General features: G+C 39.7%; 1 protein-coding gene across 1 annotated transcript in view; it reads left to right on the plus strand.

Annotated features, from left to right (window-relative positions):
- Asah1 (N-acylsphingosine amidohydrolase 1) overlaps positions 1-16,466 on the plus strand; it is a 34,897-nt gene that overhangs the window by 17,124 nt on the left and 1,307 nt on the right. The window contains exons 3-13 of the mRNA XM_027391171.1: positions 3,251-3,341; positions 4,214-4,300; positions 7,190-7,268; positions 9,901-9,975; positions 10,761-10,806; positions 11,830-11,974; positions 12,887-12,941; positions 13,051-13,132; positions 14,839-14,970; positions 15,058-15,181; positions 15,595-15,651. Coding sequence (XP_027246972.1) covers positions 3,251-3,341; positions 4,214-4,300; positions 7,190-7,268; positions 9,901-9,975; positions 10,761-10,806; positions 11,830-11,974; positions 12,887-12,941; positions 13,051-13,132; positions 14,839-14,970; positions 15,058-15,181; positions 15,595-15,651 — 973 coding nt within the window. The remainder of the gene's footprint in view (positions 1-3,250; positions 3,342-4,213; positions 4,301-7,189; positions 7,269-9,900; positions 9,976-10,760; positions 10,807-11,829; positions 11,975-12,886; positions 12,942-13,050; positions 13,133-14,838; positions 14,971-15,057; positions 15,182-15,594; positions 15,652-16,466) is intronic.

A 16,466-nucleotide genomic window follows, 5' to 3' on the forward strand; every position in this document is an offset into this window, starting at 1 on the left:
AGTACTATTCTCCAGCCAGGGCCATTCCAGCTCAGTCCAGTGAAAGTCTTTTCCATTACTACTGATGCCATCTTGGCCTTCATGATTGTGTCTCTTGGCTGCCCAATTCACTGAACATTGAGCAAGTAATTTCTATACTAAAGGCCATTTTTTGTTTGTTTGTTTATTTGTTTTTCTAAATCTACCTTCTTCTAAATGTATCCTATATATATCTGGGGACATATTTCCTTACAAACTGTAACCATTTCCTGATTAGGCATAACACAACTTGTTACCATACGTGTATGTGTTTGTATGTGTGTCCATACCTATATGTTGTGTGTGTTTCCTCTCTTTGCTTGCTATTTCTACTGTATTTCTTCCAGTTTCACTATCCCATCCCTCAACACTGAAATCTCCTGTCCTATTCTTAATCTTTTTTTTTTTTTTTTTGAATTGTACAGCAATAGCTCTTGACATCTGGGAGATAGGGTGACATGCACTTTAATTGATGAGTGTCTTCCTAGTCCTGTGAGGTCATCGTTTCCAATCAAGTGCATGAATCTTGGTGGGATACACCAGCAAATGTGAGGGAGGAAAAGGACACCTGTCTGTCTGGCCTGACCAGTCCCATCAATGCAGATATTGAGAGACTTGACTGACAGCCACATCACCCTGCATCCACTGGAATCCCATTAAGCATTTCTTTCCTGCTGCTCATTGGCTGCTTTGCACCTGCTCTTATTTGTATATGCATGTATTGTGTCACTTGGACTAGTTTGCAAGCCACCTGGGAAGGCAGATATTATTATGATTGATAGTACAGTGACTGGGCATAGCAAATGCGGAGTCTCAAAAATTGACATGATATTTACACTGATTGTGGTAAAGTAGAGATATCTATTGATGACTAATGCTAAGTGCTTTCTACATCTTTCATGTAATCTCCATTGCCCTCCTAGGGTAGGCTCTTTTTATGTGTGTAGGAAATGAGTTGCAGTTGTTAAATACAAGAATATCTTAGAGAGATGTTTAATGTGAAATAAAGTATAAGACTAAATTAAGCTTTCATTGTGAAAAAACTTCCTTCATCAGATTAACCAGTTCTCCAAGAATTCTTACTAGTAGAGGGTTCATTATCAAATGCTGATCCTCTCTGATAGTGGACTTCTTTCCTCTCCATTTCCCCTGTTAAATGCTTGGGCCTGCCTGTTCCATACTCAACTGAAGAAGACTCAGGAACTTATGGAAGATGTTAGGGATGCGCTGGATCTGTTGGATGCTGAGGAGGGAGGAGCTGGTTGGAATTCACAGGTAGAACACCAGCCACCAACATGCACAGATAGCCCCAGGAACACTTAGTTATTGCATCCAGACACCCAGCTTGGAGGAGGAAAGGTTTAGTCCCATCAGCCCATAAATGGGCTAATAGATTACTAAACCATGGAACACAATTTAGCATGGTTAGTCAAAAGAAGAAGCAGAGGAAAATTAGAATGAAAAGGGGTTTCCCACAAAGATTTAAGTATACAGTATTCATGTAGTTATCAGCTTCTAAGGAACTGAGGAACTTGAAAAGAACAATTAATTATACATTTTATATACAGACAATAAATATACATACAGTGTATTCATATAATAAATGTACATTTAAACAATTATAATTCATTGTAATAATAATAATACAATGAATTATAATTTTGTTTAAATGTGTATTTCCAAAGTTGAATACACTTCTCCTGCATCCATATCACAACATGAGTGGGTACTGGCTAACACTCTCATAAAACCTTACCCATATACCTGGGTCCCAAGTCCAGCAACATCATTTAGAAAAGCAGATATTCATGGTAGTAAAGTAAACACAGAGGCCCAGTAAATGACTTTCAGGAAATGAATTATGTCTGGCTCTAAGTATAAGGGCTAGATGATCTGTTAAGAGCCGGGTAGCATTGCAACACATACCAGTATGTACCCTACCCTCTTCTTAAAGTAATACACAGCTCAAGTGATGGATGCTTTTAGGTTTAGCTTTAATCTGATAAACCCTTGAATGCCACACCCTTGAAAGCTATTTCAGTTTGCTTAAAATTACTAGAGAAGAGCTAGTGTGGTGGTAACCCTTGGTGGGTGGGGCCAGAAGGATTGAAGGTTCCCGAATTCAAGGTAATCCTTAACTACATAACAAGATGAAGGCCAATCTGGACTACATGAGACCTTGTCTCAATCCCTGCTCCTTGAATAGATGAGAAAATGAAATTGTTGTAGCAGTGGAAGTAATTGTAGAGCTTGTCCACCAGAAATATGCTCCAGCTCCATTAATATGGGATGGACATCGCTATATCCTCATAGCAGAGATTGCTGTGGGTAAGAGTTGAGAATTGAGAATGTATGTGACAGATTAGTGCTTGGGCTTTGATTTGCTACAGGCAGATAAGAGGAGTCCACAGGCATATGGAGGGTCAAAGAGTCAATCATGGGAAGCTTGCGTTTGTTGCCACTGTGGGCCTATGAGGTGACCTTACTGAAGCCATCACGAGAGACACCAATTTGGCAATATTGTTAGACTGGCTGACAAAGTATTTCAGACTGGGAAACCAAGTGGTGAAGTGTCCTTGTGTCTAGAAGGGTCTAGTGGCCAATTGTCGTAAATCTTTAGAAAAAAAAAACAAACCAAAAAGTGGACAATTTCTGTCAGCAGTATTTTAAGTTGTAATTCTTGAGCCACAATTGATTCATATATTACCAAGTTATATTAACATTCCAGACCTAGTAGGTATAATTGTTTATTTGTATGGCTTATTTTTTGTTGTTGTTGTTGTTTTGTTTTTTTGTTTTTCGAGACAGGCTTTCTCTGTGGCTTTGGAGGCTGTCCTGGAACTAGCTCTTGTAGACCAGGCTGGTCTCACAGAGATCCGCCTGCCTCTGCCTCCCGAGTGCTGGGATTAAAGGTATGCGCCACCAACGCCCGGCTTGTATGGCTTATTCTTTGAGGCAGGGCTCAGAATATAGTCCAGCATCCAGAGCACTGGGATTATTACTATGGCCGGCTCACAGTGTAGAATTCTCTTATATGATTGCTGAGTCTACTTAAGATTGTATGTGCAATCGCTGAGGCACTGGGTGAAAACTGAACTTCCTTTGCAGGCTTTGCTTGAGTAACCAACTGCTATACTGTTGCCATGGTTATATGTCTAGTTCACCCTTTCAGTTCCATACACTCCTCCTGAAAGTCAGTTTCCTTTTTCAAGATGGTTCCCTCTCATTGCAGCTATAGAGGAGCAGTTCCATGGTACACCATAAACCTTGATTTACCACCCTACAAAAGATGGCATGAAGTAGTAACTCAGAAGGCACCAATGGTATGTTGCAAGTCTTAATTCTTCGTGTTCTGACTTTATGGAATATAATTCTGCTTTTCAGGAAGTACTTTATATGTTGGGTATGGAAGCCCACACCCATAAAAACCATGCCGGGACAACTGTTAGGAGTATAGAGGCCAGCCTGGTCCATATAATGAGTTGCTAGGCAGTCTTGGCTATCATGATACACTGTCTCAAAAATACTACCAAAGGGGCTAGAAAGATGGCTTATCAATTGAGAGCACTTAAGGGCACCCAGGATCAGCATTTTAGTGTGGCTCACAATCACCTGGAACTCTATTTCAAGGAACTTTGATGCCCTCTAGGACTTGTTGGGTACCAAGCATACATGTGGTTCACATACATAAATGTTAATACTCATATACATAAATAAAAATAAATAAGTTTAAAGGTGTATTTTTGATACTCTTCTATAATGCATAGTAATTGATAGAGGAAAATATATCATTTCCCTGTAGCTTTTTGTGTGTGGGGTGGGGGGGAGTAGAATTTGTTTTTCCTTCCCTTCGTACTAAATGATTAAGAAGCAATGCTACTTTAAGGAGAAAACTGTTGATATAGTTGAAATACTTTCAAATTGAATGGTTGTGCCATCTTATTTGTTTGTTGTTTTTGAAGACAGGGTTTCTCTGTGTAACTGTTCTGGCTGTTGAGGAACTGGTAGACCAGGCTGGCCTACAAATCAGAGAGATCTGCCTGCCTTTGCCTCATAAGTGCTGGGATTAAAGGAGTGTGCCACCACTGCCCAGCTTGCTATCTATGAATAAGTCTACATCTCTTTTCATGACACCGATATTCATCTTAAATCTCAGTACTTTCTGTCTTTTTAGTGTTGTATTTCTTTTTTTCAGGTGAGGATTATAGTGAATTCCCTCAAGAATTTAGTAAACGCATTTGTGCCAAGTGGAAAAATAATGCAGGTGGTGGACCAAAAGTTGGTAAGACATATTTCCTGCAGTTAATTTTAAGGACACAAATATAAACAGACATACATAGTTAAAAATAAGTTGTGCTTGGGTGCAGAGAGACTGAAGCAGCAAGCACAGGTCCTCTGTGTATATATTATAGCTATTGGCTTAGAATTTTTTATGGGACTCCTGACTGTGAGAATGAGTGGGCCTCTGACCCTTGTGCCAGATGTTGGGACTCTTTTCCTCCTCTTGGGCTGCCATGTCCAACTTTGATATGGTAGTTTTTGCTTCATCTTACTGTATTTTCTTTTGTCATTTTTGGTTATTATCTCTTTGAAGCCTGTTCTTTTCTAATGAGAGACAGAAAGGAGGTAGATCTGGAGGAGAGGGAAGGTGGGGGGGGCTGGGAGGCGCAGAGGGAAGGGAAACTGTAATCTGGACATATTGTGTGAGAAAAGAATCTGTTTTCAATAAAAGAAAAATGTGCATGAGATTTGTTTAAATAAGAGAAACTTCTTTGACCTTTTCTCAAGAACGTTAGGGATATTTACATTTATTCTCAAGCACTGTCAAACTTGAGAAAACCTTCAGTTCTAAGGATTAGGTTATTAAGAGTCACAGGATACCAAGCATGGCAGGTTTGAGTAGTTAACTGCTCCATGATTTGTTGGCAGCGTCACAAAGCAATGGGAAAAATACATGGATTTCATCATGAGTATGGGATTTCTTGTTTTCGAAGTTAGATATGCAGGCATACTACTGAAAGCCTAGTTGTCTGCCGGCCCCCCAACACCCTGAGAGTAGAGCTCAGTGGTAGAGCACCAGGGTTAGAATGCTGGAAGCCCCAGATTTGATCCCAGAACGAGGAAGAAAATGTTCATGTTTTAAAAGCACTTTCTACAAGAAACTCAGAGATTTCTCTAACTGAAGATGAAATGACATGTTCATTATAACTGTGTATTCTGTGGAGTCCGATGGTATCTGTGACCCTTGAAACTCCACTGTGTTGAATATTTCTTGTGCCTATGCAGTCACAGAAGTATTTCTTTCCCTGATCCCCAGCCATGCAGGAAGATTTCTCAATACCTTTTCAAATTGAGGTAGCACCAATGGAACATCATCTAGGGACTGGTCCCCCAAGCCCGCAAGGTGTCATCATCTAGGAAATGGCCCTCAGATCAGGTGTCTTCATCATCTAGAGACTGGCCCTCCAGACCCCCAAGGTATCCTCATCATCTTTTGGATGTGGCTGCCAAGTTCAGGTCATGGAGAGGATGGTAGGCTCTAGAGCAGATTTGGGGAACTAGTGACTTGAGGGTCAAATACTTTTTGCTGTGGGGCTGGCCTGGGTAGTTTAGGGTATTAAGCTGCAAGTCTGGCCTCTACCCACTGTGTTCTTTGTTGTTGTTTGAGACAGGGGCTCACTTCGGAGCTCTGGCTGTCCTGGAACTCACTGTGTAGACCAGGCTGACCTCAAACTCAAGAGATCTGCCTGCCTCTGCTTCCTGTGTGCTGGGATTAAAGGTGTGAGCTACCACTGTAAGGCTACCCACTGCTTTCTTCTTCAGTTGTAAAAACCAAACTTTTATGCAACACTGCCATCTCTTCCAGGACAGAACTGCCTTAGTCCTAGGTACCGGATGGTCAAAGCACTTCCTCCTTCCATATAACCCCTGACTTCCCAGCCAGCAAGTCTGTAGGGTTATGTTTGTGTTCTCACCTCTTTACCAAAGTTATCATGTGGTGAAACTACGGATTTACCCAGAATAAAAGTTGGTAGAAACAGAAGGGGATCGAGTCCTCACATGCCCCTGTACCTAAATCCCTCCTCTATCCTGAATGTCAGTAGGGAGGCAGCAAAGCAGTTTTTGATGCTGTGATTTGGAGTCCAGTGTTACTGCATTTTAAGTCTGCCATGCACCTATGAAACTTTTGTTTTCTTATGTGGAAGCATAATATTTACTAATACATATTTCATATGGTGGCAGTGAGGACTAAATGGCATATCGCTATATTGAAAGTGTCATACTTAATGTGTGTTCATTAAGTGGTATTTGTTAAATTGACTGGAACATTTCACTCCATTTGTTCACGGGAAACAAATAATATGCTTAGTTAGGTCACCTTATGCAGATGGTGAAAACAGGATGTTGGGGCAGTGAGATGGCCAAGCCTGATGACCTGAGTTCCATCACCAGAACTTTCATAGCTGAAGGAGCACACCAACACCAGCAAGTTGTCCTTTGACCTCCACACGTGCCTTGTGGCATATGTGTACACATACCTTGTATGAAAAATAAATAAGCAAATGTAAAAAAAAAAAGTGTCAATACAGGACTTGTGAACTTTAAACACACTGTCTTAGCCGGAGAATATAAATGTGTTCTCTGTATTTGTGCTTAAGTTGAGGTTGAGAATCAGATACACTGTCCATCTTTGGATTGTTTACTTGTTGTTTGCTAATTAAATGCAACTGATGCCACTTAGGTCAGGACCAGCCATTAACCCTCACGAACAGTTCTGTGATGTGGTAGAGTACTATTTGTTTGTTGCTGAGTGTTGCCAGTTGATAAAGATTGAATTAGCAGAACTTTGCTCTTTATAAAGCTGATCTAGATAGTGGGTCACTTTAAGTCATGTAGGTAAAATGATTCCTGTTCCCTTCTCTCTGGGACAAAGATCAGTAGGAAAACGGAATCTAAGAATCACAGGTTTCTTAGATTAGTTCAACACTGAGCATTATATAGAATCTTTTAGAAATCAATGTTGTAAATCTTTTAGAAATCCATGATGTAAAATGCATTAAAAATAACATACTTACTGCATTAACAGTATCTAAAGAGTTGTAGTCAGAGAACTGGCTCACGAAGCATGGGTTTAAGTTCAGTGGTCATTCATTTCTTTTTTTTTTTTTAGCCTGGTCTAATTGGCAAGATTCCTGGCCCCTTTGAAGAGGAAATGAAGGGAATTGCAGATGTTACTGGGATACCTTTAGGTAAATTTCACCTTGCAATGTTGAAAATATTTGATAAAACACTGTGGCATATCTGAAGTCTAATGTACTATATGCAGTGAAAGGCACAAATTCTAGGTTTTAACAGCTCATTGAGGGATGACATATGCATCCATGCATGCACATCTCACTCATAAAAGGTGAAGGAATTCTAGTCCTTCAAAAGTTTCCATCTGCCCCTTCACAGACAATAACCCTGTTCTGCCTTCACCACGTTAAACATAAAACCTAACAATTGAATTACTCTTCTTCCTTAATCCTATCAGTACAGGTTGTTGACTGTCTGGGTTGTTTTCAGATTTTATATATTAACAATGGGGCTATTATTGATATTTGTGTGCGTGCATTTTTGCATGTTTTTTAATGGATATATACACTAATTTCTCTTGAACTTTTGAGCCATGGGGTAGCTAGCTATGTACTTAGCCTTGCAAATTCTGCAAGACAATTTCTAAGATGGACAGATTTATTGACAAGCATAGAATGAGAAATATAATTTTCTCTCATTGACACCACATTTCTCTGGTGAGTTACTGACTTTTTTTCAGTTTGACTTTTCTTTATTCCTCCATTTTGGGGGAAGAGCAAAACACTAGTCAGAGTCTCTCCATATATTTCTAATGGATGAGGGACCATTTACTAAAATTGTTTATCTTTCCCTCCATACATCATAGTGGTATCTTTGATGTAAGTCAGATGACTCCATGTATCTGGTCCTATTTGTGAACTTGCTTCTGTTTTCATTCTCTTTGCCTTGTGTCAGTCACACGCTGTCTCGGATTCCAAAACTTTACAGTAGGGGCATTTTAGCATTGTAATTCTTCACCTATGCCTTCCTTCAGCATTCTCTTGTCTGTGTTGTCCTTCTGCATTCCCATATGCTTTATAATCAGCCTGCCACCTTCACAGTCTGTCTGTTATCAATGAAGTTAATATGTCCTTGAATACAGTGTAAGTCAGCCTTTGATTGGGTAGTGATTTCTCAAAGGCATTTTTTTTTTTAATTGGGAGAAAAGGTCTTCTATATTACTCATTATTGTTGGGTAGTGATATATATATGTACATACATGTATGTATGTATGTATGTATGTATGTTTGTATGTATATTTGCTTTTCGAGACAGGGTTTCTCTGTGTAGCTTTGGAGCCTATCCTGGCACTCGCTCTGGAGACCAGGCTGGCCTCGAACTCACAGAGATCCGCCTGCCTCTGCCTCTGCCTCCCGAGTGCTGGGATTAAAGGCTTGCGCCACCAATGCCCTGTAGGTAGTGATATTTTGAGCAACTAATTTCTATCTTCTTGTTTTTTCCTTTTCAAGGCAAATATTCACTGCTATGCAGCCATGCTGGCTTCCTTGTCCCCTTATGGGGTGATGGGATTCTGAGCATGTCCAACCTTGCCCAGCTCTTGAAAGTTTTTAGTTTCAGTTTTCAGTTTGTATCATTTATTGAAAAAGGCTTTTCTCACTAATCTAAAAGCAATAGAGTCACGACTTACGTAACCAGTGGTACTTTTCACAAGAGACTGAAAATTTTTGTTGCTTTTGTTTCTTTTGTTTCACTAAATGATTTTTTTTTTTTAAGGGCTGGGAATATGGATTGACAAGTAAAGGGGCTTGTTGCTAAGCCACACAACCTGAGTTCTGGATTCCTGGGATCCACATGGTGGATGGAAAGAACCAACTTCCACATTTTTTTCTCATTACCACACATGCACCATGACAAACTTACACACACAGTGGCCAACCTATGCACACATGTTGTTGTATGTGAACACATGAATAAATGCACATATAAATAAATATAAAAATATTCTGTCACGCCAGGCTTGGTGACACACGCCTTTAATCCCAGCACTCGGGAGGTAGAGGTAGGCGGATCTCTGTGAGTTCGAGGCCAGCCTGGTCTCCAGAGCAAGTGCCAGGATAGGCTCCAAAGCTACACAGAGAAACCCTGTCTCGAAAAACAAAATATGTGTGTGTGTGTGTGTGTGTGTGTGTGTGTGTATATTCTGTCAGGTGTTGATTACACACACTTTTAATCCCAGCACTCAGGAGGCAGAAGCAGGTGGGTCTCAGTTCAAAGCCAGCATTGTCTACAGAGTGCATTCCAGGACAGCCAGGGCTACATGGTGAAACTGTCTCAAAAAAGAAAAAAAAAATTCTAGCTGAAAAATAATTTAAAAAGATAACATACCTGGCCAGGCAGTTGTGGCACATGCCTTTAATTCCAGAACTCAGGAGGCAGAGGCAGGTGGATCTCTGTGAGTTCCAGGCCAGCCTAATCTACAGTGCTAGGGATGTTACATAAAGAAATCTTGTCTCAAAAAAAAAAAAATCACAACAAAAAAGATAACCTACTGCAGATATATACTTGTCATTTACATGAGAAGATGATCTTGGTATAAATACAAAGAGTCCTCACAAGTAATTACCAAATATAAATATCTTTAGAGAAAAGGGGAGTAACATAATTTAACTGAAAATAAAGTATATTGGGGTAAAAATGCATATTAACCCCAGCATGTTAGCATTTAACAAGACAGGGGTTAAAAGTGGAATGATGTTTTCCTTATACTGTCATGGTTATTATCAAAACTTTTCCTGTTTTTCACAGGAGAGATTATTTCATTCAACATTTTCTATGAATTGTTTACCATGTGTACATCAATAATAACCGAAGATAATGAAGGTAATCTTTGTTAAAGGAACATGTTAAAGTGCAGAGCACAGAATAAAATAAAACTTTTTTAGAGTAGAATTAGAACATTTACTAACAAGGTTTGCTATTTAAATTGTGGTGTGTATGTTGTATATACTTTAGTTAATCCTGGTAAATTTTTCTAAGCATACTGAAAATTAGCCTGAAGACAACTGGGATGCTTATTAAACTTTAAATCAGACATATACCATTCCCTGATGACTAAGCATCCAAATATATGGACCTATGGGGGCCATTCTTATTCAATCCACAACAGGCAGTGACAGATTTGTTTCTGGAGACCCAGCACAAACACCCTCTTATAATTTACCAGTCAACAAGCACTGTGTATGGGAGCCTCACTTTCCTGGCTGGTGCCCAAGCTCTATGGCACAAGGTGACTTGTCCTTCATTCACTCTGACTTTTGACCTACATGTAATATTTGAGATGTTCCACTATAAGTGGTAATTAAGGAATTGGGTAAGTCACATTAATAGAGGTTAGGATAACTATGTCCTGGTAGAACTGTAGTTGTCCAAGGAATAAGGATTGGCCTCTATAGCTGATATGGAGTCTCCAGATCCCAATTGTTACTGTCCCAATGTGATAGTGACACTAATTTGAACTTGTTAAGGCTTATTCTGGTTGCCAGACTTCTTAATTATTATATATTGCTAGGTGATACAGTTGTGAATAGTCTCATCTGTCCACCAGTGATTAAGAATCCATTGTACTTTAATTGTGGATACATGTCTCTGCCACTTCCTCCTAATAGGTCATTTACTACATGGAAGAAACATGGATTTTGGAATATTTCTTGGGTAAGTAAGTAACCTGACATACTTTCACTCCAAAAGAAGTGTAGACTGTAGTATTACCTCGATGAAAAGCAAGTCCCCCCTCATATGTAGAAGATGGCCATGGGTGAAGATGACTGGATCCCTTAGTGTTGGAAAGGCAGGCACACTGGGTGGACTTCCCAGTTACTTAGGAGTTGTATCACAGGAGTTATACTTGCTGAGCAGAAATTGGGACCATGTTTGAAGGGAACAGGTGCTTATTTTCATTTATTGCTTAGAGAAATCTTTCATCTTGACCTTTACGAAAAATATTGGCTTTGTAATTAGAGATCTTCATTTGAATCTGTGTCTCAATAGTTATGTAATCAGAGTTAATCAACTTTTCTGAGCCTCAGTCTTACCACCTGGAAAAGGGATGGAACCACCCTATTTATTCTGGCTCACAGTTTAGAGGTTTCAGTCCATTAGCAACTGACTCTTCTATTTTTAAGGCTGGTAAGGCAGAGTACCATGTTGGGGGAGCAGGTATTGGAGGAGGTTGCTCACTTTCTAAAGTGAGGAATGCATTAAAGACAAATATAGCCCCCAAGGGTGTACATCCAGGGCCCTGCTTCTTTCATATAGGACCCACCTCCTAAGTTTTTATCATCTCCCAGTAATCTCTCAAATTGTCAACTCATCCGTGGATTAATCCTATCACCGCACAAAGCCTCACCTCTGAACATTGGTGCACTGGGGACTGGGCTGTTAGTACATGAGCCTTTGACAGACATTTCAGATCCATCCCATAGCACACTCATAAAGATCTTGTTAAAGCTGATCCTAAGTGACCAGGCAGAAAAAGCACCTATAAGGCAGACATGGAATCTCAAGCCTGTAATTCCAGCCCTTGAAAGGTTGAGGTAGGAGGATTGCAAGTATGAAGTCATCTTGGGCTCCATAGCAAGACCCAGTTACAAACACACAACATCAGCATCTATGTCATGTCTCCTGTCAACTCCATCTTTGTCTCTAATGTCACCAATATTTATTTGTCTTTTTTAGGTGGAATATAAATAACAACACTTGGGTTGTTACAGAAGAATTAAAGTCTTTAACAGTGAATTTGGACTTCCAAAGAAACAACAAGACTGTTTTCAAGGCTACAAGCTTCGTTGGATATGTGGGCATGTTGACAGGGTTCAAACCAGTAAGCCATAAGTTACAACTTTCTAAGTAGCTCTGTGTCCTGCTTTTACTGTCTGGAAGTCTCAGAAAATGAGGACATGTAAAGACTATGAAGGTAGGCATGATGGCACACTCCTTCAATCCTAACAAGGCAGACGGTGGTGAGTTCAAGGCCAGTCTGGTCTACATAGTGAATTCCAGGCCAGCCAGGACTACATAGTGAGACACTGTCACAGTTAGACAAAAAGAATTTGAAGCCCTATTTTTTTTTTTTTCAAATTTGAAAACTCAGGCATCTCCTGCTACCATTCTCCTTTATTGGCAAACATAGGTTGGCTTTTCTAACATAGCATTCTACTTTCCAGAGCTATCTTCAGTCACCCTCAGCAAGTTTTCCCCAAGCTCTGGTGTTTTTCCAGATGTTTCTCTTCTAGCATATTTTTTTCACACATACATGTGTGTGAATATATATACATATGTGTGTGATATAAACTACCACTTGAAGCCCTATTTTACTCCCTCATCCTTATCACCTTTGTCAGTATTTGACCCCACACCACAAAAGAGAAAGGAAATGGTTTCTGTGCCCATTGAAGATAAGGAGCATGTCGCTGGCTGTCAAAGTCTCAAAGTAAAAGTGGGGTCAGGCCTAGGTCTACTGTTCACTTAGGCGTCATGAGTTCAAGCATGGACTCTGCTCTTCGTTTCTTTTACAGTAGTTTCCCACCTACCTCATCTCACACATGTGACATGTTTTGCATGTGAAGTGTTTTGAACTCAGAAGAGTTTCTAATGTTACTGTGGTTTTGATTTCTCTTTGCATTCTCTGGTACCTAGTTCAGGTCCTGCTACACCACTGCCCTGGTAGAGAGACGGGGCCTTTAAGAGTATGCTGATATTTCTGACTGCATTGTTTTGTTTTTATTTTCCTCAGGGACTGTTTAGTCTTACACTAAATGAACGTTTCAGTCTAAATGGCGGTTATTTGGGTGAGTGAAATGTCTGGTGATGGACTAGGAATCTCAGTGTTTGTAAGGGAGGGCAGTAAGCTAACCTCCTCCTGGCCCTGTCACTTTGTCTGCATTTCATCTCTTCCAGGTATCCTAGAATGGATTTTGGGAAAGAAAGATGCTGAATGGGTCGGGTTTATCACTAGATCAGTTCTGGAAAATAGTACAAGGTGAAGATTTGTTGCTTTATTATCAAATACCTGTTAAATAACCCATGTTAAAATACAAAAATATTTGCCAAGACCTAGCTTCACATCCGTTGAGGAACTGTTATATTTCTCAGGAGATTCTTTGACATTCACATGGGATTATTCCTGTTTTCTGTGTATTCTGTGCTGCCATAGCAGAGCAATGAATTGAATTATTAGTATAAGTATTAGATATTGACACTAGGAAAGATATCTAAGTTTTTGCTATACAAAAAAAAAATCATGTCTATAGGAAATGCTAAACAGTCAAATCTTTATTCAGTTTCTTAGCACAGGAAACATACATAAATTGTTAATACATAACCTAGAAGTTATAGTCTCTTGTAGTGCTGAAATTATACCAAACATACTATGTTCATATGACTTGAACAAAATGAGCATCAATCTTACTTTTTAATACATTCAAGGGAATAGAAGTTGGTTGCCTTCTTTATTATCCATTTCATGTTCTTAATAGTCTTCATTTCCAAAGTTACTTTCTGTTCCCCAAGTCTTGCAGGGATTTTTGTGTGTGTGCTTTTGTTGTTTCCTTGAGGTAGAATCATTGGTCTCAAACTCACTATGTAGCCAGTGAGTTCACTATGAACGCCTGATCCTCTGGCCTCTATTTCCTGGATGCTAGGATTAACCGGCATGTCACCATGTCCAGTTTATATGGTGCTGTGGAATGAAGCCAGAGTTTTGTGCATGTTGTCAAGGACTCTGCAGACTGCAAACTGAGCTACTGCCCCAGCCCCTCCCCAGCACTGTAATTATGTTTCCCATTCTTTTGTTGGATAAAAGACATAGAGAGAAAGGCTAGAGGATGACTCTTGAGATCTCCTTCAGATTAGGGGGTCATCCTAAAATTCCCACATTGATCCTCCACCACCCTAATTGCTCATCACCCTAATTCACAAGCACCTTCCTTAACCACAGGCTTCCTCACCTTTTCCCATTCAGCCCCCTTTTGTCTAAAAATGCTTTATCTGATGCCAAAGCTATAGGTATATAAAATATTTATACAGATCAAACATTTACTGTAAATAAATTTACTTTAAAACAATTCTTTGGTATACATAGGATTTTACCATTCATTAAAGACAAAAAGCAAATGTCCATACTAACATGGGATGTACTTGTTTATATGAAGAATTAAATCCTGACTGAATATTTGTTACCACAGGTTGTAAAGCATCTTCATTTTTCAGAGTTGATTGTCAACATTCAGAATGCCACTTGACATAGTATAAAATGGCAGAAATATATTTAGGGGCATTTTGGAAGTTCTGTCATAATCCCAAGCCAAATTTCATTTCACAATTTTTTTATGAAATTCACCGGCAACTCAGGTAGTAATTTTTAAAACTAGATGTTCTTTCTAGAAGCTGAAGCCAGGGCAGTGTGAAGCACACGTTCAGAACCAAGGCTGCAGAGAAGCTGCACATGCAGCTTGGGAGAGCACTCCCAGAAATGCCTCTGAGTCAGTTCACATTTATGTGATTTACAACTAATGTTTGGTCATTGCTCATTCAGAAAGCCTTTACTGTTGCCAACTGTGTGTCCACATTCAGTTAAGTAACTCCATTAAGGGGCCTCACATACCTGTTTCCCTTTAGTTCCTACAACAAAAACACATCATTCAAAATCAACTAAAAATGCTCACTTTTCAAACTTTTTCTGTATAGTTATGACGAAGCCAAGAATACACTAATCAAGACCAAGCTAATGGCCCCAGCATATTTTATCCTGGGAGGCAACAAGTCTGGGGAAGGCTGTGTGATTACGAGAGAAAGAAGAGAGTCTTTGGATGTATTTGAGTGAGTACATTTGATAAAAAAAAAAAAAAAAAAAAATAGCCTAGGCACACATGAAGCCTAAGAGGGAAACTCTCTTTCTGTATCTAGACTCGATCCTAAGCATGACAGATGGTATGTGGTACAAACCAATTATGACCGGTGGAAAAACACCTTGTTCCTTGATGACCGCAGAACACCTGCCAAGATGTGTCTAAATCGCACGACACAGAAGGTACAGTTGCATTGTCACATACAAAAAGACACTGTCTCCATTATGGATGATTAGTGCTAGTGTTTTCTTTGACCTTGAAGAATCTGTAAACCTGAGTATCTCTAGACAAACCTCACAGAGCTTTTGCTGTTGAACTTAAGGAGCAAATTCTTGCTGTAATTTTCCTCCCTTACACTAATGCCAGATACCATTCTATAAAGTGAAATAACAAATTTTGAAATAAATTCCAATTGGGGAGGAGAGAGAAAGAAGTGATATATGAGAACTGTCACCTTTGTTTCTAGCGGTGACTCCAGGGGAGATGCCTTAGGAAGACTGAAAAATATTTTAGTTCCTGATGGCCCGATTTTATGCGTAAATGCAACTGAAGGTCTGTGTTTAATCTATTGAACACAATTATTTTTGTGTCTTAGAATCTCTCGTTTGCAACCATATATGACGTCCTATCAACAAAGCCTGTCCTCAACAAGGTATTTATACACACACACACATACATATATACTGCTTTCGGGGAAGAATGTGCTTATATATTTTGTCTTTCTCTGTTACTTTAGATCATTTGGCCATATTAGTTATGTCCAACTTCAGGTTTATTATTTATTCATTCATTGATTCATTTTTTAAGACAGAGTCTCTCTGTATCCCAGGCAGGCCTATAACTTACTTTGTAGCTTAGACTGGCCTCAGACGTGCACAGTCCTTATGCCTTAGCCCTCTGAGTTCAGGGATTAGACAGGCACCACCCAACTCAGCTTTAAGGTCTCATTTTTGAGAAATGCCTGCAACTACAATTTTAGGAATGCAGTAAGGGTTTTGCTCACTTGGCAACACTGTCAATGTTGTTTCAACTTTAATGCCCCCCTCACTGTAACTGAGAAACCTAACTGTCCCATGTGCTTATAGTCATTCTTTGTAGAGATATGTTCTGGATATATTGCCTTAGACTATTCCATTTTCTTTGTTCTTGTCTGAGTCTCCCTAAAATAAACAGCTTGCATTACCCCTGCCAGAACAAAGTACTCCTTCCCTCTAGCATTTGGAACTAACCAGGGAGTGGCCTTCTTGATTCATCTCAGCCAAGCTACCATCTTTCTCCTTTGCACAGTATCTCCATGTGGCTTCACAGTGTGTGTGCAGGTACCCGAGGGTTTGGGTGTGTGCTTTGTACTCCATGTGCCTACAGTTTCCTTACTGTAATGGAGCTGCACTGAGAAGCATAGGCCTGCCACCTTTGAGCTTTGTATGTGTGCTGGTTATACACTGGAGAGGGTTAACTGTTCCTTAA

The sequence above is a fragment of the Cricetulus griseus genome, assembly GCF_003668045.3.
Source record: "Cricetulus griseus strain 17A/GY chromosome 1 unlocalized genomic scaffold, alternate assembly CriGri-PICRH-1.0 chr1_1, whole genome shotgun sequence".
NCBI classification, from domain to species: domain Eukaryota; kingdom Metazoa; phylum Chordata; class Mammalia; order Rodentia; family Cricetidae; genus Cricetulus; species Cricetulus griseus.